The sequence below is a fragment of the Salvia hispanica genome, chromosome 6 (assembly GCF_029641045.1).
Source record: "Salvia hispanica isolate PSC_SH4W2 chromosome 6, Shi_PSC_v1, whole genome shotgun sequence".
NCBI lineage: Eukaryota > Viridiplantae > Streptophyta > Magnoliopsida > Lamiales > Lamiaceae > Salvia > Salvia hispanica.
In genome coordinates, this window is record NC_142697.1 from 17,089,100 (window position 1) to 17,112,363 (window position 23,264).

The 23,264-nt window shown below is 37.8% G+C and overlaps 5 protein-coding genes across 6 annotated transcripts; 3 read left to right on the forward strand and 2 right to left on the reverse strand.

The window, feature by feature from the left end:
• The first annotated feature begins 885 nt into the window (after positions 1-885).
• On the forward strand, positions 886-2,210 carry PNSB2 (NDH-dependent cyclic electron flow 1). Its single transcript, XM_048105023.2, has 3 exons — positions 886-1,353; positions 1,419-1,859; positions 1,931-2,210. The coding sequence occupies exons 1-3, from the start codon at positions 964-966 to the stop codon at positions 2,123-2,125; spliced, it is 1,026 nt and encodes a 341-aa protein (XP_047960980.1). The 5' UTR covers positions 886-963; the 3' UTR covers positions 2,126-2,210.
• On the forward strand, positions 2,200-3,808 carry NDF5 (NDH-dependent cyclic electron flow 5). The gene is made up of 3 exons (XM_048105024.2): positions 2,200-2,765; positions 2,844-3,266; positions 3,363-3,808. Exons 1-3 carry the CDS (start codon positions 2,358-2,360, stop codon positions 3,555-3,557), a joined length of 1,026 nt encoding a protein of 341 aa, XP_047960981.1. The 5' UTR covers positions 2,200-2,357; the 3' UTR covers positions 3,558-3,808.
• A 90-nt stretch (positions 3,809-3,898) lies between these two features.
• Positions 3,899-6,682, reverse strand: LOC125205859 (protein SINE1-like). Of its 2 annotated transcripts, none has more exons than XM_048105021.2 (3): positions 6,490-6,682; positions 4,705-6,010; positions 3,899-4,420 (listed from the first exon to the last, which is right to left on the reverse strand). In XM_048105021.2, exons 2-3 carry the CDS (start codon positions 6,004-6,006, stop codon positions 4,004-4,006), a joined length of 1,719 nt encoding a protein of 572 aa, XP_047960978.1. In that variant the 5' UTR covers positions 6,007-6,010; positions 6,490-6,682; the 3' UTR covers positions 3,899-4,003. The 2 variants fall into 2 exon arrangements, with proteins under 2 accessions (XP_047960978.1, XP_047960976.1); XM_048105019.2 differs by having other exon boundaries at positions 3,899-4,423.
• A 5,181-nt stretch (positions 6,683-11,863) lies between these two features.
• LOC125205860 (putative pectate lyase 8) lies at positions 11,864-17,305 on the forward strand. Its single transcript, XM_048105022.2, has 7 exons — positions 11,864-12,171; positions 12,319-12,372; positions 12,826-12,891; positions 15,509-16,151; positions 16,232-16,335; positions 16,450-16,588; positions 16,655-17,305. Exons 1-7 carry the CDS (start codon positions 12,089-12,091, stop codon positions 16,877-16,879), a joined length of 1,314 nt encoding a protein of 437 aa, XP_047960979.1. The 5' UTR covers positions 11,864-12,088; the 3' UTR covers positions 16,880-17,305.
• Positions 17,306-17,760: 455 nt separating this feature from the next.
• Positions 17,761-20,585, reverse strand: TMKL1 (transmembrane kinase-like 1). Its single transcript, XM_048105018.2, has 2 exons — positions 19,037-20,585; positions 17,761-18,555 (listed from the first exon to the last, which is right to left on the reverse strand). Exons 1-2 carry the CDS (start codon positions 20,409-20,411, stop codon positions 17,918-17,920), a joined length of 2,013 nt encoding a protein of 670 aa, XP_047960975.1. The 5' UTR covers positions 20,412-20,585; the 3' UTR covers positions 17,761-17,917.
• Positions 20,586-23,264: the final 2,679 nt, after the last annotated feature.

Genomic DNA, 23,264 nt, shown 5'->3' on the forward strand with positions numbered 1-23,264 from the left:
CTTGGCAGTACAGCTGAGAGAGGAATCTGTTGATGGTAGTATGGAAAAAAGTGGAGGTGGGTTGAGGCTCTCATCGCTGAGAGGGAGTCGGGGGCAGAGCAAGGGTCCGCTACCAAGCAACAGCACCTAGGCTTAATTGCGCGACTCAAGTGAAAAATAAGGAAAAATACTCCTCCCATTAAGCTTGTTTCACTAGTTTATGGCATAAGCATTAATTGTGAAGTGAAGAAGAAGGTGGGTGGGGATATCTCGATGGGCTATGTGTGATGTTCATCTTACAATTCATTTATATTGTAAGATGATAATGCATTTGCTTTAATGGACCACCACAAATGGTTTATGGAAGATGAATGTTTTAATTAGATTAGTAAGCAAATCACTCTGTTGAGTGTTGAGTAAGGGGAAAGATCTTTCTTGAAAGTTACGAATACCCTTCTATCTTTGGAATTTTAAGTTTTAACAAATGCATCATTTCTAAAGGCATTGCCAGATACCAAGATTTCAAAATCATGTGACCGCTTAGCCAATACTGCAATGATACCAAGTTTCAAGGAAACCATAAAAAGCAAGTCTTGACCAATATCATGAAGCGAAAAATCAAAATTAGCTGTTTCTTGGAAATCATCAACTCCAACTTGTTTTTTTCTTCAAGAAGATGGTGGTTATTGCCAAATTTGATCCTGATGTCTTTTTTCAGATCTCAAGTACTATAAATTTACTGTTTGGTTGGTTTTTTTTTTACATCATTTTAAAATTTACTAGTAGTACTCGTTATTTGAAGAATATAATTATGATATAAAATTCAAAGGTGAAGTTTTGGGGGTATCAATGAAAACAAAAACAATACTAGCTAGTAGAAATATGTAGTAGTGGAAGAGGCGAAGGTGGGTCTATCCAAAAATTGAGGGGATGGAAAGTTGTAAATATTTGCTGGTGGAGAGTGTTCCTTAGAGTTGAGTGAGAATGGCTTCTCTCCTATCCTTCTCTCCCCTAAAATCTGCTAAAGCTTGTGCAGCTACTACGACAGAGAGTCTCGACCAGAAATTTGGACGCAAAGGCATCAAATTTTCGGAGTCGGGGACGGTAGAGCTGAGCGTGAGAAATGGTAGCTCGGTGAAGCTTGAGATTGCAAACGCCCACATTACTTCATACAAGCCCAAGGTTTACTGGAAGGATGATGGCTATGAGGAGGTGCTTCATACTCTCCCACCTTCATCTTCCTCTTCTTCCTCCCGAGGCGGCATCGCTTTGGTGGTGGACGACCTCTCCTCCCCACCCAATCCCAAGGCTACTGCTGCTGCTTCTGAATGGACTGTAATGGATGCTGATTCCGACTCCATCGACGCTGTGCAGGTACGTACACACATTCATTGTATGCATATGTTGATCAATCGTAACGTGGTGTGTGCCTCAAACAGGTTGAGTTGGGGTGTGTTCGTGGCTGTTTGGATATCAGGTACGTTGTATCACTCTATCCTCTCAGCATGGCGGCTGCTGTGATAGTCAAGAACACGGGGCGAAAGCCGGTCGATTTAGCCACTGCTATTTTGAGTCATTTGAAGGTGAAGAAGAGAGGTGGGAGTGGTGTGCAAGGATTGAAAGGCTGCTCTTACTGCACTCACCCTCCTCTTTCTTCTCCTTTCCAAATCTTATCCCCCTCCGAAGCTACCAAGACCGAGGAACCGGGCTTCTTCTCGTTCGGATGGGAGCCTGAAAACAAGCCCGGGGTGTGGAGTGTGCAGGATGCCCCCATTACCGTCTTGAGACATAAGCTCAGTAGAGTGTACGCTGCTCCACCACCGCAACGCTCCGACCCTTTCCACACCACCGCCCCCTCCAAGTACGAGACCATCGACCAGGTGCATATCCATATCCGTATCAGTATCACTCAATTAGCTTATTACCATAACTAACACTAGTACATGTGCAGGGGCGTGAGCTTTTCTTCCGAGTGATAAGAATGGGATTCGAGGAAATATATCTGTCCAGTCCGGGCTCATTTGCGGACAAGTATGGCAATGGCTACTTTATATGTACAGGCCCCACTTCAATGTTGGTTCCGGTCACAGTGAACCCCGGTGAAGAATGGAGAGGGGCGCAGGTCATAGAGCATGATAATTTGTGATTCGAGGCATTTTTTTGCTAATCTTTACTTGTAATCATACAGATTGAGAATGGAAATATAAATGCTTTGCTTCGTTTTGATTATACATTCTGACATTATTATCTTGTATGGACTGGAGTGATGTGATGAAGATAACTTGACGTTATCTCTCAACTTTTAATGACAACCAACCAATATTAAGATACAAACCATCATCTTCTCAAAGAAAATGGGATAGGGACCATTTTACAATATGGCCACCCTTTTTAACAGCGCTCTCCCTTCTCCGAGGAACATCTCTCCACGCACTTCATGCTCCTACTCCGTCAAAACATTTCCAGACTCCGACTATCTGGAGAGATGTGGCGTGAGCTTTACAGGTATTGGCGATGACTGTGTGGTAAAGATGGAACTCGGGAATGGAACCGCTGCCAAGGTGATGCTCCCGACTGGTTTGGTCACTTCATACAAGCCTCAGATGTGGCATGGCGGCACAATGGAGTTGCTGCAAACCTCTGTCTCTCAGAGCGAGAATGGTACTGCTCTCATTCGAGGAGGATTGTCGTTAGCCCTTGCCTGCCAGAATGATGCCGGATTTTCATGGTCTCCACGTGCCTGGGATCTTCATCAAGTCACTGGAACTCCTCGAGAATCAATTCGGGTTAGTATTGTTGCTTCATCTAGTCATCTTCTACACACTTGTCTCATACACTCAACTGCATACATATTATATATGCAGGTGGAGTTGTCGAGCACGAGTGAACATGGCAACATCGGCATAAAGCATATTATAACTCTTGAACAAGATAGCTTCAACTCAGAGATTGTAGTCTCTAACTCATCTGCTTCAACTATCCGTCTAGCTGGATCAACCGTGTGCCATCTGGCAGTGAGCACTCCCGATGCAGCTTATGCAATAGGACTACAAGGCTCCGATTACTTTGATATGCCACCGTTTCAGGGAAATTTCAGCATCGTCCCTCCAATGATTAACAAGTCTCCTAATAAATTCTGGCCATTCAACAAACTATTTCCCAAAGGGGAGGAAAACATAAACAGACAGGCGGAGTCGGGTGAAGAAGACGATGACTGCAAGCACTTGGCAGAAATATTAAGCAGGATTTATACAAGCACACCTCGAAGTTTAACCATCATGGACCGTGTAAGTCATCTGTTATCTATATAATCACTATCTCAACTTGATAGCTAGAGTATTTGCCTTGAAAAAGTTAACCACGTCATCATCTCGTGTGAACAGGGAAGGAGAAATTCGGTGACAATGAGAAGACAAGGTTTTAGTGAAGTGTACATAATGAGCCCTGGATCAGAACACGAGTGGTATAGCAAGTATTCATACATCTGCATCGGCCATGCTGCACAGCTTGAACCAGTAATCATAGATTCTCAGAGCGAATGGAGTGGAGGCGTGCAATTGATCAATCCTAATTACTAAATTGGGATTTCACGTGTTGTTTCTTTATTGTGGATTAAGATAATATCAGGGAGTACGAAGATATTCGAAACAGAGAACATAACTGGTTCTCTTGTGTCCAAGTCCTAGCTAGCTATCTAGAGATACCCTCGATTTACTTGCTATTTCACATTCCTGTATGATCATCCAACCAAAACATCCAAGTCTGCACTAGATACATGGAAACAGTCAAATATCCCATCAAGTGTTATAATAAAGTAACAATTTTTATTTGTAGGCATTCTTAAACATTTGCCTTACTAGCAACTTCATGTGAGTTAAACAGCAGATTTCTACACTTCCAAAATAAGAATAAACAAATGTAAACGAAACCTGTTTTAACAACAAATATTTGTCCAACAACTTTAAATAGTCAAATATTCCTAAACGCCAAACAATGCCACAGTGTGGCATACATAAATCGAGTGCTAGGTTGGGACCATAACATGATGATTATCTTGATCACCTATCACCAACAAGAATACAAGTACTGCAAATAAACCAACAAAAAGAGCAAAAATAACTTTTCTAGCTGAGTTGTGATGAGGTTTATCTACTGGAATCATTTCAGCAAGATTAGACACATCTTCTGTGGAGGAAACTGATTCTGCATTTGCATGAAATTGTTCATCACCGGATGCTAATTCATCTTTGTTCTCACAGTCCATGCCGTTAGGAAGACCAAGTTGTCCAAGCAATGAAACTGGTCTCATTGGGCTTCTGAACCTTCTGGGCTGTTTCTCTGATAAGCCTACATCAGAATTGTCAAGATCCTGAAGCGAGCGAATGAGTCTTCTCGGGGTACTGAAAATCTTCACATCATCAACCTTAATGTGAGCCTTCGACTGCTGAAAAACACAGATAGAGGTCCAATTAGTGAAATGTTGTCTTGGATTTAATCAAAGCTCTTCAAAGAGATTAGCCATGTGTCATGAATACTAGTTCTGTATATCTCCTGCTAGATACTTGTCAGATTTGCAAATAAAACATTACAAAAACTGAAATCAATCCAAGTGGAAATTGCCAAGCTCCTCGAAGAACTTAGCCAACATAAAAATACATATTTTTGCAAAAGACTTCTCCAAGAAAATATTAAAACAAACACAAAGGATATGAGACGAAGACTTACCTGGGGACTAGGGGCATTGCTTTCAATAACTTCCTCTTTTGCACTTTCTCGAACAAAAGCTGCAAAATTTTCACAATACTCTCCATGGTTGCCAGAAATCTCATCATACTCAGATTCTTCTCGAGCTATATCTGAAAATATGCCATCTTTAAGAGATACATCCAGGAAGCCATTCTCACACCTTCTCCAAAGTCTACGATTCACACCCTTAGAACTAAAGTCCTGATCTTGAGGGCCATGATTTATTGAGTTTGGTGATTCCATCAAATAATCATACCCAACAAATGAATCAACAGTTTGTGATTCAGGTGATGCAGTTAAGGCTTCAGAACTACAAACTCTCCTCATTCTCATGTTCTCTCTTCTGCCAAAGTTTGACCCGGTAGCTGAACCATATTCCCTCTCTGATTTTGAGCATCTCTCATTGCATATTTTCTTTGCATTTTGTAGTACTTCAAAAGCAGCACCACTAACAAATGGCATTCTGTCATACTGGCAATTCTCCATTTCCTTGATTACCAACTCCAGTTCAGATGCTATACTTTTCGGATCCAAATATCTCAATAGAGAGCTCACCATATGTATGGCTGACTTTCGTTTCTGAGAATTTTCTTCCACAAAACCGGCTTCAAGAATTCGCAGTCCAGACTGTATCAACAGCCTACCATAGGCTTCAACAACGAGGCTGTTATGTTTAGCCAAAGCCGTAACTAAGGCCATATGTGAATTGGTCTGTGAATGCTTCTCTAATGCCCCAGCAACTCTCTGACAGACCTCATTTATCATTTCATTTGAGGCAAACCGCCAATTATCAGATTCAATAAGTGATTGAAGACAAAGTGCAGCTCCAGAAGACAAATTCTCCAAGCTACCCAAGAGACAATCAGAAAGAGGCTTACAAAGAGAATGAATGACATGTCTCTTCCTTTCCTCTGCTGTTGTCGGCTCGATTGCATACCTTGCTATGGCTGGAACCACCTTTGAGCAAGCCTGATGAAGAGCAAAAGCTCCTGCACTCAATGACAGGGTTTTGACAATGGTGTTCATGATGTTATCAATCTGCGGCACAATTTTTGGTCCATGGACTCGAGCAAGAACCTCGTATAGAGAAATTGTGTGCTCCCCTGATGACATGCCAGTTTCTTTGGTTTCAGAAACTTGAGCTAGAAAGATGGGGATGGCCTTGGAATCCAAGTCTTTCACATACAATTTCAATGCTTTCATAGCCGATTTTCTGCTATCAGCGTCCTTGTCAAGATTCTCCAACTCCCGGCGCAGTACTGGACTTAGACTTCTTCCCATATTACTACAAGGTAAGACACAAAATAGATTTAAAAGTTAGTTTGCATTCCATTAACACTACAAGCTGATATTGGTGTAACTGCCTAAATATTATTAAGCCAAATGATTTCGAGATTAACATATATCTGAAAGAAAGAGTAGTGAATTGAACTCCCCCGCCACACACCACACAGCACGCAACAAAACCACCATAGAAATCTGTTATCCGAAATTCCCATAAAGAATTCAATTAAATGTTTGAGAAGTTGAAGTAATTAAGCGGTACATGTACACAGCAAAATGTGTCACCAATTTTAACAGTAGAATTTCAGCTATATCAATTAGATCCACGAAATCCCGAATCTTTCCTAGCTTAAAAAACTAAACAAGAAGGGATTTAGTGATGGTGACGATCTTTCTTCTTCAGTTTGGAAAATAGAACACGAGGCGAAGCTGAAATTGAACAAGTATGGAAATAATTGCGTTTCCCCATAAAAACGATACCTTGAAATGAGCCAGACCTAGCCGCTACTACTTCTTCCTTTTGGAGCTTCAAGAATCTTATATTGAGCTATTACTATGACTGCAGATGGATGATTCGGGCAGAAATTGATTCAATTCAATTTCAATAGAATGGGGGGAGATTTTTGAGACAGCGGCTCAGCTAGTATACCGCTTTTTGTGCGCACTTGTCTGAAAACTTTTCATTTGAAATTGAAATCACTCTATTTCCCCCGCATTCGCCCTATATTTTCTTACACTTATGGGCCTTCCCTTCACCTCGGCCCAATTTAAGTGGATTGCCGTCGACTTTGGGCTGTGTTTTTTCAAACAAAAAAAGTTGGTTTCCTAATATTTTCATTTCTCTAATATATGGAAAAAAAATGAAATAGAATTCATGCCATCCGTCCAACAAAAATAGAATTATAGAACCACTATAAAACCACATATTTATATTTTTTATTTGACTGTAATTAATTGTATTTACGAAATGCGCATATTGTGTCTGAATTTAAAGGTATGATTAATAGTATCGTTCATAAATAATTATGTTATTTTATAATTTCACAAACACATATTTTTAATATAACATACAATATAAATTAAAGTAATAAAATAATTATTGAACTGAGTATATTATGGGCCTCACGTGGGTTTGGGCAGCCTAGGTTCTAAAAAAGTCGAAAACCAAACTGTCTTAATTTCACTAAAATAATGCATATACAACGAAAATATTAAAAAAAAAAAAAAAAAAAGAGGTTGAGGTGCTCCAGGTCAATTTTATTTGGATTTGTAGGTATATTGAATTATTGCTTTGTGATATTTTCTATTGCGCTTGGTGTTGACGAGCATGAAACGGGATGTAATGATGACAGGCTAATGGTGATTGTGGAGTGGTTTGGTTAAAATTTTTCCCAAGTGGGAATATTACATTAGCAGTCTAAAATTCATTGTTAATTATGTTTAATTATGTAAATTTAATATTTTTATTTTACTGTATTCTAAAATGATGTAATTAGTAATTCAACACGGTGTGAAAAATGAAAATGTGTGAAATCTAGTTAAATTATACTAGTGATTAGTCTATTACACATATGAAATTAGTAAAATTGTACTACTATTTAAGATGAAAGAGTAGAATCTGGATATATTATTTTCCTAAAGTTAAATATGTGAAATCTAGTTAAATTATACATGAAAATTGAAATTCAAATCTATTTTTGAACTGCTCAAAAAAATGAAAATGGTTGGATCGATCAGCTATTTATAGTGAAAACCGTCGATTTTTTGGTTTGTTTCGTCTCAGAAATCTGCCAATTTTAACATGGGAATCGGACTAGATCAAACACTAATTTACAGCTATCTCGCTTGATTTTCAATTGTTAAAATGGTTTTTAATCTTTTGATTTTCCGCTTGTGTTCTTCATCATGTCAACTCAATGACGTTTAGTGATTATATGAGTCAAACCTTAATCAGCGGTAGACTTAACATGTTTATTATTATGCAGTTGACTGAGGTCTAAATCCACTAATCCCACTATGCCATAAAAAGTTTATGCTGGAATATTGTTGCGTTAAGCTTTGTGTGTTTAGTCAAACAATATCTTATTCAGCATAAATATATAGGTCTAATTAAGTAGAGGCATCCACGTTGATGGCCGAAAAAGAAAAGAAAAAAGAAGAAGTTATAGTAATACTCCTACATTAGTTTAACAGATCGAGCGATTCGATGGAAAATTGGTACTACTAAAAACTAAAGAAAATGCGAAATATTTTGAGTTTGTATTAATGGATTTGTCTTCTATAGTTTATTTTGTTTATTTACTAGGAGTATTTCATTTTTAAAAAATTATTAATGAGACTGAGGAAGGAAGGGGAAATTAGCAAATGATCCGCCGCCACCGACGCTTATTAAGTTTGGTGGCAACGGTGGTGTAGGTGACACACATCGTGATGGAGGTAAAAAAAAAATTCACATCGTGATGGAGGTAGTCTACAGTTATTGTGTATTGGTACTTTTCTTTTTCTCTAGTCTTCTGCATAGAAATTTTCATTTTTATAGAGAAGTAATTCCAATGAATTTTCATATATTTATTTTTATTGTAAGCAATTACTGCGTTAGGCAATTTTATAACTAAGATGTAGGTTTAGAACTTTAAATATTATTGCAATTGTTTTAAGCTAGACCAAGCCAACGGTGATTAAGTTTAAGCATCTATAAAAGACAAAAAAAGAAAATTTAAGTTTCCGTAAAAAATTGGATCAAGTTAGAATATGTAAAAAAAAATTAACTTTTTTAATATATAAAGTGCGAGTGACATTAATATAGTTGTTGGTAGTTAGATCCTCGATTTCTTTTTATTAATAAGAAAAGGTTTGAGTTAGCACGTGGTGAGCAAAAGTTTGAAACAAGCGGTTAAAAGTCAAATAACAAAAACCAAAATAAAAAATACAACAACAAGACAATATCCTAGCAAAAAAATAACAAAAGACGAAACAAAGTCAGCCAACTACACATAGTCTAAAAAACACACCCAATAACAAAAACACGAGCAAAGGCCAAAGCGCAAAGTTGGGAACCTGGGACACAAACCAAGGTCCATGAATAAGTCTTCACACCAAAATCTAACACTGTTCACTTAATCGATAAACAACTCCATAGTGGAAACTCATTTTATTTAGATATATATGCTATTAAATATAGAGATCTATACATTCTTATCAAACTTTTGGAGAGGGGTGTCCAACCAAGAGAGGAAACACGCCATCGGGTCCTTGGGGAGGCACATGGATGTGTTTCATCTATCACAACAATAATAGCACAATTGACTTGAGATTTTGCAGTTTAAAATAAAATGCTCCAGAGACTCCACTCCTCATTACAAAAAATATATCGATCATCCTCAATTCCTGCTTAGCAATATCTTATCAATCCTCGTGAACCCATTTTTCATATAGATATCTCTTACCCCTAGTCCACCTTGATTCTTTAGTTTCTTAATGAGATTTCATTGAATTAGTGACCACCTTTTTCTCTTTCTTAGCCCAAAAGAATCTTCTATGTACTTGGATGATGTGTTGCACCATCTTCTTGGGCATTTTGAAGAGACTGGGATAATACATGAATATGTTATTGAGGACCATCTTAATGAGAACAAGTCTTCCGACCTTAGAGAGGGCTCTCGCTTTCCACATGGCAAGTCTCTTCTCACTTTTATTAACGACTGGCTGTCATGTTTTCACCTAAACAGGATGCCTAGATATGAAATTAGCAAGTTGATAATTCTTCACTTTAAGTATTGCACAAATTCTTGGATCCACTCCTTGTCTCCTTCGCACTCCATGGGAATAAGCATGAACTTTTGGTAGTTAGTTTTGAGATTTGGAATAGGCTCAAAACATTGCAGAAGCTCTTATAGTTCCCGATAATCCTGATGTCTGCGGGAGTACAAATAATAGTGTCATCGGCAAATTTAACTAGATCCTCGATGTCATGAACGTTAGTCTCTAAGGGTGTCCACTATAGTTGGTCGTGCCAAGCCACAAAACTTGGCCGGGCCACCAAAAAACTTGTTTTCCACTATGGTGGACATGCCCAAGCCACACAATAATTTATTTTTTTTCATTTTGTTTATATTTTAATTAAGAAAATGGGGAAAAATGGGTATATTTATAGAAGTAAAAAAAAATTAATAGGGAGAGCCACGACTCGTGGCCGCTGCAATAGGGGAGCCGCGGCCCCCGCCCAAGAGCCGCGGCCAGGCCGCGCGAGTGGCGCTCTCGTGGGCACTCCCCCCCGCCACCCACGCCCATGTTTGTCAGTATAGGGAGCCGCGGCTGGGCCACGAAAGAGCCACGAGCCGCGGTTCTCCTATAGTGGAGGCTCTAAGCCTGTGTAATCTACACTTTTTTTACTATACCACATCCACTATCAATCAACATTAGATTCAGTTTAGAATAATTAACATTTGGTTAGAATTTAAACTAATTCTTATAAGTCACCCTAAAGAGCACAGTGATACTATTGCTCTTACCGAAACATATTTTATTATATTTAGTTTTAACTCTAAATCTAAATGTTCATGTTTTGAGCATGGTCCATCGCACTAAAAACTAATACTCCAAAAGGAATTTATACTTACAACATAATACTTCCTCTGTCTCGTAAAAAAATGAAATGTTTTTTTTTTCTCATTAAAAATAAAATATTTCCTAAAATGGAAACAACACAATTTCTATATTTTACTCTTTCTTATTTTACACTCTCTTCATTAACTCACAAAACAGCACTGCACAAAATCTCATGGTGAAAATCAAATATTTCATATTTATTGAGACGAAGAGAGTATATACTAAATAATTCAGTGTCTAAAATATTTTTTTTAAATCAAGTAGGATGCATGATCGTTATACAATGGGAAAAATTATCTATATTTATATATTGTAAAATATTTAATTGGGAGAATTTTGAAATACATGCTTCAACTCAAACACGATTAAATACTAATCTAGGGTGAAAATAAAAAAAAACTTATAGTACTACCTTTTTTTGTGTGAGTTAACCTAACCTAGTGGAAATGTGATTAACGTTCAAAGCCAAGAGTTTTGGATTCGAGTCCATTGTGATTTGGGTTTTAAATTTTTATTTATTTTCCAATCAAAGAGAAATTATGGCATTTGTATATATTGAGTACTTAGGGTTTTCAATTTTTATTTATTTTCCAATCAAAGACAAATTATGGCATTTGATATATATTGAGTACTTAGCATACATGAATAAGTAGTTATGATTGATATTGACACGCTAAAAGACCTAAATTAAATTTTTTTAAATTAAAATAAAATATTACTCCATATTTCAATACATTTTTAACCATATTTCAAGAGTCGGAATATTTAAGTTTAGTAAATTCAAATAGTATTTTATAATCTTATTTTTTATTATTGTATTAATATAAAAAAAATCCAATATTTGAATGCATATTAGTGATTTGTTTTATTTTATTTATATTTGACTATTTATTTTATCAAAAATCAACATAAAAATATCGAATCAATTGTTGAACAAGACATCAATCTATCGGATTGGCCCGAGTTGCGGGTTAATCGAGTTACAATTTTACCGGATTAAATCTTAATTTATAGTGACACTATAGTTATTCAGATCAATCCCTTAATTGAAATTTATAACGGTAATGATATATTCTGAATTAATACGAAAACGATATTTATGATTTTTCAAGAAAAGGCGAATACTCATCTCATCTCCCATGATGATTAATTAGACGCAGCAACAAAATTTTAGGTTTAACCCCTGGGCGTAACGTGGTTAGGCAATATGAAATATAGAAGACCACAATCATTTCCATACGTAATTTGGCTTTTCGCGCTTATTCATACTTTCTCCCTCTTTCCTGCCATTATAAAACCACTCACGCATTTCACCAATCCAATATCCATACTCATGATTTCCATCTTCTCTGCACTCACACACACACATTAACTGTGATATGTACATGCATATACCTCTATACACATTCTTCTCAACGAATTTGCATTAGAGATCAACAAACTACACGATATTTTTCTCCAAATCGCATCAATGGCGATTTCTCTGAAAATCATCCAGCTTTCAGCATTTCTCACTCTGCTGTTGCTTGCCAATGCAATTGCCCACGCAGATAGGTACAATTTCGATCGATTACACATTTTAATTTTGCAGTTTTGATCGATTCTATGCTCTGTTACTCGAACTTCCTCTGTTCCTCCTCGAATCTCACCATTTCTCAATTTAGATTGCGTAATCTGTGTTTTTTGTGGATTTATTTATAGCGTTGAAGAAATTCGGAAGCTGAAAAGCATCAGAAACTCAACAATGGCGGAAAGGTTTGACTCCTGCTTTCTGTATTCAGTGCTTCAACTTTTGCTGTTTTAGTGCATCCAGAATTGCTCTACACCGTAGATAGTACTAATGCGCATGATATCAGCAGCAATCCAAGCAATTATGTACATACTATTATCACTGGATCTAAAAAATCTGGGATTTTAAATCTGTTGATGTCACTCTTTCTCATTGCTTCACTCCTAGCCATAAAATTTAATTATTGTTATTCGTCAGAGTGTTTCCAATGATGTATTCAATTAAATTCGATTGATGCAGGAGTATATAATAAAATTAGAGATCTTCGTTTCCCATAAGAATTGTCCTGTTATGATAAAGTATTTGCATCTTAATGAAATAGTATTATTTTATATTTGGCCTAAAAATGATGGATTTTATTGAGATCACGTGATTAAACAGAATTTAACTTAATGTTTGACAATTGGTGGAAATTGCAGGTTGGAGGAATTTAAGCACGACGACGCTGTAGACGATCCAGAAGCTGTCGCGGCCATGGTTAATATGTAAGTCCGTATTTCCTCAACAATTCTATAGCATATGACTTGCATTAAAGCATGATTTAATTATAATAGAGACCAGACATTAGAATCTCTAATAAATGAGGTTCATTCTTTTCTGTTAATTTATCATCTAAATTATCTTTCATGACTTCTGAGAGACAGAGTGAGAGGTGTCACATGATCCGTACGGCAGTCTTTATTGTGAATCTGGCAATTCCCACCTACCCCAAATTTACGAGAGTTGATCACCTTAATTACTTTCAGCTTCACTTTCTCATATGTCTCTTTCCGTATTTTTCATCTACTGTTATGATAAGTAATTATATGTTGCCACATAGCATGAATCTACCTATGTACTACCCCCTCTCCATCTAAAAACATGAAAACTTAATTTTTTGTCATTTTGATAAGTTTCATAAATAATCTTTATTATTCATTTTTTTACACCACCAATCTTTTATCATTATTTTATTAATTTATTCACAATACTAACATTTATGGCGCATCAATACAACACTATACTGTAACAACTAACAGAGTGTATACATTGGAATATTTATTGCCTAACAACTTTTCTTAAAACTCATGCCATCAAATGTGACAAAGCTAATTATAAATTATGCAACGTTAACTCTGTCGAAGCGAAAATTAAAAGATGTATCTATACGTATATCCCGCCTATTTTATTTTATTTTTGGGGGGAATTTTCATGGAGTTGGAATTTGGCTAAACATTTGGGTTGGCAGTTCAAGCACGTGCCCATGTTGTGAGATCTATGTATGTGTGTATTTTTATCTGTTTTTGTGTCAATTTCCTCTTTATATGTCACATACGTTGTTTGTTCTATTATGGATTGCATTTCCTATTATTTATAATAAGATATCTATCCATCTTTCCCAGTTTTGTAAATATAGATCATTAGGTTTTTCTGCTGCCTTCCTTTTTAAAAGTACGGAGTAATAATCTAGTGTAGTAGAACGGTTGTTAGAGAAGATCCTACTTAGTTCCCTCCTTTTTTCTCAATATGATTACCTCTAATAGTGAAATTTTAGGAGAGAAATGCAGGCAACAATTAGCAAGTCAGAGCTCATGACTCATTTTGCAGCCATTTCTCTATTCCTAAACACTGTCCATTTTCAGGCCTGTACTATTTAACTCATAAATCCATGATCTTCATTCTAGGTAATCGACTCCTAGGTATCAGACAGGGTAGTCTCTCATTAGAAGTCAAGAAATACTACTACTACTACTAATAATAATAATAAAAATTCAATTATAGATAATAAGCATATTGTACAGTGTATAACACATACCGTACAATAGTAATGGAGTAATAAACACACCTTGTATAGTGTATAACAGATATCGTGATTTACCGTTTCCATGAAATTGTATACAGAAAATTATTGAGAATTGGATAAAAGTAGTGATGGTGGGGTAGGGGCACATAACTATTTTGTAGTTACCTGAACACATGCTGGAAGAGATCTACAGCAGCTGCATTTATTAGTGATAATAACTACCATTCTCCCATTAAATGAGTTCACTGTCCTGCCTCCACCGACGCCTTCCACTAGTTAAATTCACCACCTCTCCTCTTGCATTTATTTCTTGCACTTTCCGTATCAACCGTATTGCCTTGTTCGTTTTCCTACTAAAATAAATGAAAAATAATAATCTCTGTCTCGATTCAATTATAAGTATTATTCATCGAACGGTTTTACTTTTCTGTAATAAATTATATTTGCACATAAATTCTAGTTTGGCTTATGATATTTGTACTAAAAATCTAAAACGGAAAGGCATATCAACTATTCCTTTGCAGGCTGAGTGCTAATAGTTAACTATTTCCACCGGTTGTCGTATTTTAGATACTTCTGTTTTAAAAGGACATCCCTGAGAACAATTGCTGAAGAGAACACAGAGTTAAGATCCATTATAAGAAAAGCAATCTTTTATTTTCCATGCCCAATTTGCATATATAGACTAAGACTACTACTACTACTACTACTATTTTTCCCTTTACTTTTAAATTACAGAAACAATGTAAATTTAGTCCCCACTATAAATTAACCTACTCTCCCACAATGCCCTCTGGCCTCTGCCACTGCCTCTGATTGGAGCAATTGTAAGCGTCTGCATAAATAAGTAAACTAGTCAGTTGGCACGTTCCATGCATAAATAAGTACTAAAAATTTAACAATATATTGTATATATATTCATGTTAAAATAAATACACTATCATAATTTAAGAATTTCTTCTAAATGATTTTTACCTTACTATCAAATTAGCTAAGTATTTCAAAACTTATACTACTAAAGTACTAGTACATATCTATAATAGTTAAACTAATCTTCCTTACGAAAAAGATTGACTAATGGATGTTTTTTTGGAATGTGTGATTTCTTCGTGAAATGCGAGACTATACTTTTTATTAAACCTAAAATGATAGACTTATTAAAAAGATCCTTCTGTTGATCATCCTCTCGTGATTTAGATTTTAGATTGAATTTACATAAATAAATGTGCTTACAAGATTATCAGGTGTGTGAGTAGAGAGAAATTTTTATGGCTCTGTATTCCTGAATACCCGTGTAACTAAAGATGTAATTATTGTAGGGCTACCCGAAACAGCACCGAGCGAAGGAAGCTAGGATTCTTCTCGTGCGGAACGGGTAACCCGATGGACGACTGCTGGCGGTGCGACCGCAACTGGATGCGCAACCGCCGCCGCCTGGCTGACTGCGCCATCGGGTTTGGCCGCAACGCAGTGGGCGGGCGCGACGGGCGCTACTACGTGGTGTCCAACCCCGGCGACGACGACCCGGTGAACCCTCGGCCGGGAACCCTCCGGCACGCTGTGATCCAGGACCGGCCTCTCTGGATCGTGTTCAAGCGCGACATGGTGATCACTCTCAAGCAAGAGCTCATCATGAACAGCTTCAAGACCATCGACGGCCGCGGCGCCAACGTCCACATCGCCAACGGCGCCTGCATCACCATTCAGTTCGTCACCAACATCATTATCCACGGCCTCCACATCCACGACTGCAAGCGCACCGGCAACGCCATGGTCCGCAGCTCGCCCACCCATTACGGCTGGCGGACCATGGCCGACGGCGATGGCATCTCCATTTTTGGGTCGAGCCATATTTGGATCGATCATAATTCCTTGTCTAGCTGCACTGATGGCCTCATTGATGCCATCATGGGATCCACTGCCATCACCATTTCCAACAACTATTTCACTCATCATAATGAGGTTGTTTCCCGTTTGGATTTTCAACTCCCTTTTGTTCTTTGCTAAATTTGTTGAGCTGATTTTGTGGGATTTTTGAGCAGGTGATGTTGTTAGGCCATAGCGATTCGTATGTTCGGGACAGAGTTATGCAAGTGACCATTGCCTACAACCACTTCGGAATCGGCCTCATCCAGAGGATGCCCAGGTAAAAGCCATGCTACTTTGTGCTTTTCTACCAACGAAAAAATGGGATGAAGTATCTTAATTGAGTGGGGTTGTACAGCAACTTATATGACAAGATTGTTGATGTTTCCTTCAGGTGCAGACATGGATATTTTCATGTTGTGAACAATGACTACACATCTTGGGAGATGTATGCGATAGGTGGGAGTGCTGATCCCACCATCAACAGCCAGGGCAACAGATATTTAGCCCCAGCCAATCCTTTTGCCAAAGAGGTTCATTTCTTGCTCACACTCACTACTACATCGATCATATAGAGCAACTACTGATGCATCATGCAGGTTACCAAGAGAGTAACCAACTTAGGCAGCAACAGATGGAGGCATTGGAACTGGCGATCGGAGGGCGATCTCATGCTCAACGGAGCATATTTCAGGCCTTCCGGGCGTGGTGCTGCAGCCAGCTACGCCAGGGCTTCCAGCCTGGCAGCCAAGTCGTCGTCCCTGGTTGCCACACTGACCTCCACGGCCGGTGCACTTCGCTGTCGGAGGGGCATGGCGTGCTGATATGTGTGCCCATTTTGCTCATTTGGAAATTGAACAGTTCCCACATAACAACACATCTCCATCCAAATGAAATTAATTTCTTCTGGTAATAAGTATAATATATGAGCTATAGCTTATCCCTCTCTTCCTCTCCCTCTTCGAAACCTTACCATACATCTCTTGCGCTAAGCGTATCTTTCAAAATCTGATGATCAACCAACCCCTGCTCCGGCCTGTTTCTTCAACTTTGGTATGTTTCGAGGTATTTTTGCAGAAGCGTTGGTTCTCGCCATTTTTAGTGTGAAATGTCTTGATCACACACTCTTCTGAATCTTGTTATATACACGTTTCAGGCAGAAAGGAGAAGAATAAATATTTCAAAAAATGTTGCATCACCAGTGTAATTATGCTTCATATTTATCTATAATTGAGAGTTTGTATATCGAATCCATTTTGTTCCTGCTACTGTGATCCTCTTTCTCTAGTGCAGCATGTATCACGCAACACAATGGAGGCTATTTAATGCATTAGTGATGGAGATTGAAAATTTATTTCCATTGTTAAATTAAATGAGAGGAGCATAGGATACCCCGAAAGCATCTTCTTCAATCTTCATTTCATTTTCACCATGCATCCAATAATGATTGCAACTACTGCTGGTTTTAATATTAAGATTGAGGGCAGTATGATTGTCAATCATCAGCTAAAATCTAGAGAGGCCCCTAAATCTATGATCCTTTCCAATTTCACTCAACTTTCCAAAAGTTGTTAAATCCATCAATATTTCACAGCAAAAATTCATTACATCAATACATTTTCTACATGCAAGCCATTTCAGTTTACTAACCATTTTGCACTAATAAATTATCCAAATTGAGTACTGACGGCCTATATTGTAACACTTACAGATAACAGATACCACTTTCATTAACTAGAAACAAAAGCTAAAACCAACATATAAAAACCATTTAAGAAAGTCATTGCAATTTACCTCCTCAAGAAACTAAAACAAAACAACTTACAAAGATTATGATTCATAATTGACCATGAAAAGAATCCTCAAAAGGGAGTAACACTTCCACTCCTAGTTTCAGCTGGGCTATACAGAGCAGACCTATTTCTTGGCCTATTCTCCTCCAACTGCCTCACAACCTCGTCCATCGTAGGCCTAACTGATGCCACCGGGGCGCAGCATCCCATTGCAAGTTTCAGTGCCTGAACTAGTCCTTCTTCCATGGGATTTCTTATACCTTTCAAAATCTCCACATCAAAGACCTCCATTGTTGTTTCCTCCAGAACGGCCACCTTCACTAACGAAGGAAGGTCGACAAACTCACCGTTTCTTCCAGATTTTGTGGGTTTTTTCCCTAACAGAATCTCCAGCAGTACTATCCCAAATGCATAAACATCAGTCCTTGAACTGACTTTCTTCATCTTCTGAAGCTCCGGTGCTTTGTAGCCGTCGGATTTAGCAAGAGCTACTATCTCATCTGCCACAGCTTCGACCATTATCTTGTCCAGTCCAAACTCGTTAAGCCTTGCCACAAAGAAGTCGTCTACGAGAACAGTCTTCGATCTCACGTTCCCGTGTGTTATTGGTGTTTCAAGACCATGGAGATATGCTAGTCCTCTTGCAATGCCTAAAGCGATCTTGTGTCTCCTTGCCCAACTCAGCACCGGCTTTCCCACTCTTGATTCTGTGCACAAACATGACACAGAGAAACAGTTATTGCATTAGGCATCCATCCATATCATATATCAATTTCAAGCTCATAAGAGAGGGAAAGCTCATGCAAACACAAAACTAACTCATAGCTTCTTATCAAATAGATGCTGCCCTTTACCTTCTTAAGGACTGGGTTAATGCATACAGTCATTTCATCATCAAAAATTGATTGAATACAAAGGTAGTAAGTATATGTTATATATTGCCACCTGAACCTATGTCTCATGATATTAGACGCAATCAACCTAATACTAACTTCAAGGTTTGGTTCCATCTCTTAACCTGTGATTTTTTCTAGTGCAACATATAGGTTCTTCTTTGCTTTCCAAGAACTATCTTATAAATTATAATTAGTACTAGTTACATGAAAACGAACATAATCTGTGTAAAACATGACAGAACATCACCGCAACAGAAAAGCTTCATCTAGGCAGAAAAAAAAGGACTATTACCATGTAAGATATCATGTAGGGTCTTGTTAGGTAGATAGTCATAGATGAGAAGCTTCTCTCCTCTCTTCCCTTGATAGAAAGCTCTCAATGGGATCAAATTCTCATGTCGAATGCGCCCCAACTGCTTGATGACAGGCAAGCATGAGTTCCTATCTTTGCAAGAACCTTCTCTCAACAACCTCAACGCAATTGTACCTCCATCAGCTAGCTTCGCCTTATACACAGTCCCATAACTAGTCTTCTCCAGAACCTGCCCAGTCGCATTCAAAACATCCTCTGAGCTCAAATGCTCACCTCCTTGAAACAAAACCAGTTTCCCATCACCACCACCACCACCAATGCCTGCCTCCTCATCATATTCCTCCTCAAACTCATCCTCCCCATCTTCCTCCACATTCTTCTTCCTCTTCCCTTGGTAATACCCAATCATCAACGAGACCAACACCACTGTCCCAGTCATCAAACCAATAACAAGCCCAGCTATGGCACCAGAACTCAATCCAGAGCTGCCGCCACCGCAAGCCCGGAGAGGCGGCCCGCAAAGGCCCGGATTGTTCCCTTCAAAGACCTCCCCACCAAACTTGGATTCACCAAATTTCGGCAAAACGCCAGTAAAGTTATTATGAGAAAGATTCAATTTTTCCAATTTTAATCCGGTTATGGCCTCTGGAATGGGACCAGAAAACTGATTATCACCAAGATCGAGCTGCTGTAGCGCATGAAACTCAAGTACAAACTCAGGAAAACTCCCAGAAAACACATTTCCTCCAAAATCAAGAAACTGCAAATTCTTGCAAGTAGCATCAGGCAATGCCGGATCAGGTATGGAACCGGAAAGAGCGTTACCGTGGAGGCGGAGCGAGACGAGGCGGTCGCAGAGGTTCCAAACAGAAGCTGGCAACGAAGCCTTGAGCAAATTGTGACTCAAATCCAAATCAGAGAGAGAAGTGCTGTATCCGAGCTCCAGAGGAATCGGGCCGGACAAAGCATTGGTGCTCAAATACAGGCTGCGGAGATTGGCCAGCTGCCCAATCTCCCTCGGAAGAGTGCCGGAAAGATTCGCAGATGGGAGCTGAAGTGAGATGAGCTGCAAAAAGGGATCTTTATGGAGAGTAACGGAGGTCCACTGCGGCGAGGAGAGATCAGTGCAGAGGAGCGCGGAGCCATTGGTGAAGGCCCATTTAAGGCCTCTCCATTGACAGAGTGGAACGGTGGTGTTCCATGTGAGTAGCAGCAAGTTCTCTGAGGTTCCTTGCAATGCAGGCTTGATCTTCTGGAGGAGCAGCTCGACGTCTGAAGCGGAGTGGGCTGGAGAGAGAAGGAGAGGAATGCAGAGAGAGAGGTAGAAAAGAGGGAGGAGTTTCGGAGCCGCCATGGGTGAGGTGAGGTGAGGTGAGGTGAGGCTCAAGGGGGAGAGAGAGTTAAGAATGAGAGAGGAGAGAGAGACTTGTTTGAGGTTTTTCTTTTGGGGAAAGCTGACATAGTGTTGACTGCGAGTGAATCAAACAGTAGGCTTTCGAGTTGATTGCTGTTTGCTCCTACTTTAAAAAGTGTGTTTGGTAATGCTATAAAAAATCTTACTTAGACATCTTTAATGATGCTCCGTTTAATCATAGTTTCAAAGCGCTCCCACCTCTCTTCTTGCTTTTCTGCTTTTGCCTCATTTTCTTTGTTTAATAGTACTACTTCCTTATAATAAAAAAAGAAACATCTAGATCAGACGTCGGAGCTCCCCAATAATGTTCAAACTTCAAACAAACTTGTTTCTTTTTCAAGGTGGAATTTTGCTGGTGTGTCGTTACATGTTTCAGAATACTGATGGAAATTTTTTGTTTCTATAAAAATGCTACGGAGTACTAAAAGTTTGAATATCAGCGTGTCACTTACATTTAAATTTTTCCAAAAATAGATGGATGGGATCGAGTGGGGAAATTACCACAATTCGTAAAAATTTCAGTTTTACCGATCACTTTTAAAATTTTGCAAAATAAAATTAATATGGAGAATGAAAACATAGTAGAAAATATTTGGTTTGAAGAGTTTAAACAGAGACATGCCATTCACATGAAGCAAAAATCTAAAAATTTGTCTAGGAAATATTTGCGGAATGACAATTAGATAAAGAAATGGAAAATGAAGAGACATAAAGTGGGAAGTGGGTGTCCATTTGCATATAACTTTACACATTTGATGTGTGCACGCTTACCTTTGGAATTCCCATATCCCAGATTGTCCGCTATCTTTTTGTTTCAACCTTACTGGATCTTCTTTCTATTATGCCTCTAGTTTTTTTTTTTTTTTTTGGTTTGATTGAGAAAACAAAATGCTCAAATGCTAAGTACATAGAGCGGCGACCAGGATAGTTCTATACGAAGCCAACACCGACAACAAACAATAAATAACGCACAAGAGCAAGGTGATCCGCAACAAAGCCACAAGACAACCCCAACTCCACATGAAAACCAACAAGACGACAAGCAAGACACCAAGACAAGAAAGTAAAACCAACTTAGTAAGGAAGATCAATCATTGATGGACACTTGATTAAAGAATATTAGTATTTAGTCATTTGGCTCGGTGGCAATGAGAACTTGACCAACTATTATGCCTCTAGTTTTAAACAATAATAACAAAAATCATACTCCCTTCGTTACGGAATAGGAGTCCTATTTAGTTATGACACGAGTTTTAAGAAACGTGAAGAAAAATGGGTTAAATAAGTTAGTGGAATATAAGTCTCACTTATATATATATTAGTTTTATAACATATAATATGAGTGAAAGAAGTTGGTTGAACGTAGTGGTAGAGTCTACTTACCATTTATGATAAAAGTGAAATATGACTCTTACCATTTCTGATAAAAGTGAAATATGATTGTTATTGTGCGGACGGACCGAAATGGCAAAACAAGACTTTTATTCTGAGATTGAGGCAGTAGTATTTTGGTTATTACTTACTTTGTCCAATATGTATTGTTTGTACCGTCAAGAGACTTTAGTGTAGTTTTAATATTTGAAATGCATGACCAAACCTATAAATATTACTTCACCAATCTCTTGCCATGACCAAATGTCGCAATATTAGTTATAGTAGTAGTATAATTTAGAGATATAAGGAGAATCTCCGATAATAAATTTTGAGCATGACCTTAGAACTTACCTTTACCACATGAAATTTGGTTTTTGGCGTCTTTTTGTGGTAGGGGTCCCTTTTGAGGTTTCAATATTTCTACAAATAATAACAGCTACTACTACTATAGATTCAGAAAAACAGTATTCTGCACTGCACGCACATGTTGTAAATAATTTAACCAAGTTGAACAACATTATTTTAGATAAAAGTTGTATTCTATTTTCATCGATCTTCAAATTTATTTGATAGTCAAACTATCAACTTTAATGGAGGAGTATCTCTTTCGATACACTGATGACCAAACTTATCAACTTTAATCTTTCTTTCGATATCATGCATTTATTAAACTAGATAAGTGGAGTTGGTAGTTGAATTTCATTTTGTCAATGTATTGATCACCAAACTTATCAACTGTAGTCTTTCTTTCTATACACAAAATAGATTCATGCATTCATAAAACTAGTTAAGTGGAATTGATAGTTGAATTTCAATATATGGATCACCACTACCACTTAGAGCATACAACTCCATACTCAAGTAAGCACCAAGAGTGTCTCCAAGGGAATGTATCAAGGGAAGGTAAATTGAATGGTAAAAGTAAATAATTATTATATTTACCTCTTCTTTACACAAAAGGTAAAAGTTGATTTTGTTTGTCTTTTAATTGATCTTCTTCAATTCGAGTTCATTACTTTTTTAAGAAGATATAGTTACCTTTTTTAGACGATAATGGAAAATACTACATTTTCAATTTACCTTTCCCTCTTTGGAGATGCTCTTAGTATGCTCATACAGAAACATTGAGTCAATCACATAGGGCCACTGAGTCAATCACATAGGGCCACTCGATGTGTGCTATAATTTTTTTATTTTAAAATTAGGATAACTTATCGATAAATATGTCAATTTTATCACTTCATTCATTCTTCACACCATCACATACTACTTTTGTTTTCTCTCACATAATTTTTATTTTAATTCTTACTTCATTTCTTCATTTTTTTATTAAAAAATTCACCTTTTAAGTCAAGTGTCATTTTCCGAACTAAATAGATATGAAGTCATTGAAGCCAATGAACAATCACGACCATATTT